Source organism: Trypanosoma grayi, assembly GCF_000691245.1.
Source record: "Trypanosoma grayi strain ANR4 Tgr_1292_V1, whole genome shotgun sequence".
In the NCBI taxonomy this organism is placed as follows: domain Eukaryota; phylum Euglenozoa; class Kinetoplastea; order Trypanosomatida; family Trypanosomatidae; genus Trypanosoma; species Trypanosoma grayi.
This window is the reverse complement of record NW_008826911.1, coordinates 1,822-4,019: the sequence shown is the minus strand read 5'-3', so window position 1 is coordinate 4,019 and position 2,198 is coordinate 1,822. Positions and strand designations below refer to the sequence as shown.

The 2,198-nt window shown below is 58.1% G+C and overlaps 1 protein-coding gene across 1 annotated transcript; it reads left to right on the top strand.

Moving 5' to 3' along the window:
* Window positions 1-1,396: 1,396 nt before the first annotated feature.
* Window positions 1,397-1,771, top strand: DQ04_12921000 (hypothetical protein; the record flags this gene model as incomplete). Its single annotated transcript, XM_009316845.1, has 1 exon — window positions 1,397-1,771. One exon carries the CDS (start codon window positions 1,397-1,399, stop codon window positions 1,769-1,771), a length of 375 nt encoding a protein of 124 aa, XP_009315120.1.
* Window positions 1,772-2,198: the final 427 nt, after the last annotated feature.

Below are 2,198 nucleotides of genomic sequence, written 5' to 3'. Positions count from 1 at the left end.
CTTCCAACAGCTTAATATTCTCCTTCAAACTGCTTACTTCCGCGGCATGTTGCCGCTCCCGCTCATCGTCTGCCTCACGTTGTAAAGCGTCGAAGTTAACACGATCACGCAGAAGTTGCAGCTCGCGCTCCAATTCGGCATTCCTTTCTGTTAGCGCCTTCACCTTGGCCTCATATGCTTCGCGCAAGGCACTGTCACCCTCAAAGGAGGATTTTATCGATTGTACCACCTCCATAGGAGGTAGTGGTGGCGGGGGTGGCGATGACGTCATCGGCGAGAATCCTGCGTCACCATACGCTCCGGATGGATCCACCGTCGACGGCGAGGGCCCCTCCGAGAAAGGGTCGGCGTAACGGCCAGTGCTGGGAGGCTGTTGGGGGCACGGCACATTCTTTAAGGCAGTCAGAGCAGTAACATCAGTCGTGGCAGTGGCTCCTGAGTGCCATGATGCAGCGTTCTCTTCCGCCGACACAGACTGTGGCTCCGGCATCTTGCCAGACGATGGGCAAATATTGTTGAACTCCTTGATGATCTTCAGCAGGATGTTCTTCATGCCTTCATCGTAAAGGACGGGGGTAGGACGCAGGAAAGCGCTTTTCGGCGGGTCTGACCACGCGGGACTAGAGGCCTTTGCGTCGAATAGGAAGCTGTCGAAGATACGTGGACCACCTAGAGAGTTGATAAATAGCTCCAACAGTTGTTGCTTCTCGCGCAGAGATGATGAGCCACCACTCACACTACTTCCACTTTCCCCAGCCTGCTTCATACTGTCGAGTGCCACAGCAGCGTCATGCGCCATTTTTGGGAAATCGCGCGGGGTGACAACGCACAAGGCAGCACAGAGTGCAGCAGACCAAAACCGAATATGTACTGGGCCGTCGTCTTGCCCTGCGCGTTGCAAGAGGGCCCGGTAGTTCGTGGAGTCTCTTAGAAAAATCTGTGCGGCCGTCCTGCTGTTGAGCACCCACCGCAGCAGAGATCTGAAACAGGCGCTGAGGGTGTTGAGATCCATCTCGCCGTGGCCACGGAGGCATTTGATAGCATACTGCACGTACGCAAGAAATGCATCACTCCCTCCTGTCGACACTAGAGAGTTTACCGGGGGATGCGCCCCCTCGGCCGCCGTCTCCCGCTGCCCCGGCACAAGCAGCTGCTCAGCAGCAGCAGGCACCGACAAGAGACGATCCAGTAACAGTGCAGCGTAGTACTTTCCACTACAGCCGGTGGGCGGTGGAGCGCTCAAAAGAGCGCTGGCTATTGCTGCACCGCAGTCGCCCACTAGTGCAGACCTTGACGCCGCGTCGACGGAAGCGGAGGCAGGGGGGGCGAACCCCTTCAAAAGAAGTGCCGCAACACGCCCCTCACACACAGCCACACTTAGCAACGCATTAAACACATGCGCGGCGGCAGACTGCATGACTCTATCCTCCACCTCCAGCATAACATGCAGCAGGGCACGCGGTGCCGACCACTCCTCCACCCGTATTGGAGCTTCACCCCGGAGCAGCGTCACGACACGAAGCTGCGTGAACTTCTCTATCCCCACTCTTTTTTCTTGAAGGAGCGCCGCAAGTGCCCGCAACGCCTCCAGACGCGCTGCATCGTCAACAGCCACACCACCAAGGGCGAGAGACGCCAGCGGCTCGAGCACACCACTTTGCAGGAGCGCTTCTTGCGCTGCTGGTCCGTCGTGGTGTGCCTCTACCCCGCGCAGCACACAGCTGATGATGGAGACAGCCATAAGGACCACTACGTTCTGCAAATTATTTAGCGGCGTGAAGGCGAGATCCATGTCGCTTGCGTCACCAGCGCTTTGATTCTTGCGTAACGCACCGTGGCGCATGACGTCCCGCACGCGCTCTGGCACGGCCTCCAACAATGTGCATACAAGGCGGGCGCAGCCCATCTCACAGAAAAGTTTCTGCGTCGCCTTGTTGTTGCGCAGCATGTTGTGCGTGATGGTGAGGCAGTCGGACACAACGACGCCGCCGTCGAGGCCGCCTTCTTCCTTCACCACCATGAAGAGTGTCTCAAAGGCGTTATCAAACGCCAAAAGTGTCTGTAGCTCTGTGTCGGTGGCGGTGATGGCCGTGAAGAGCACCAGCCCCTCGTTGCGCAGAGCCCCGCCGTGGCGGCCGTCATTGAGAATGTCCACAAGCACACCGATGCCGTGGGAAGAGAGCAACAGCTTGTGCACA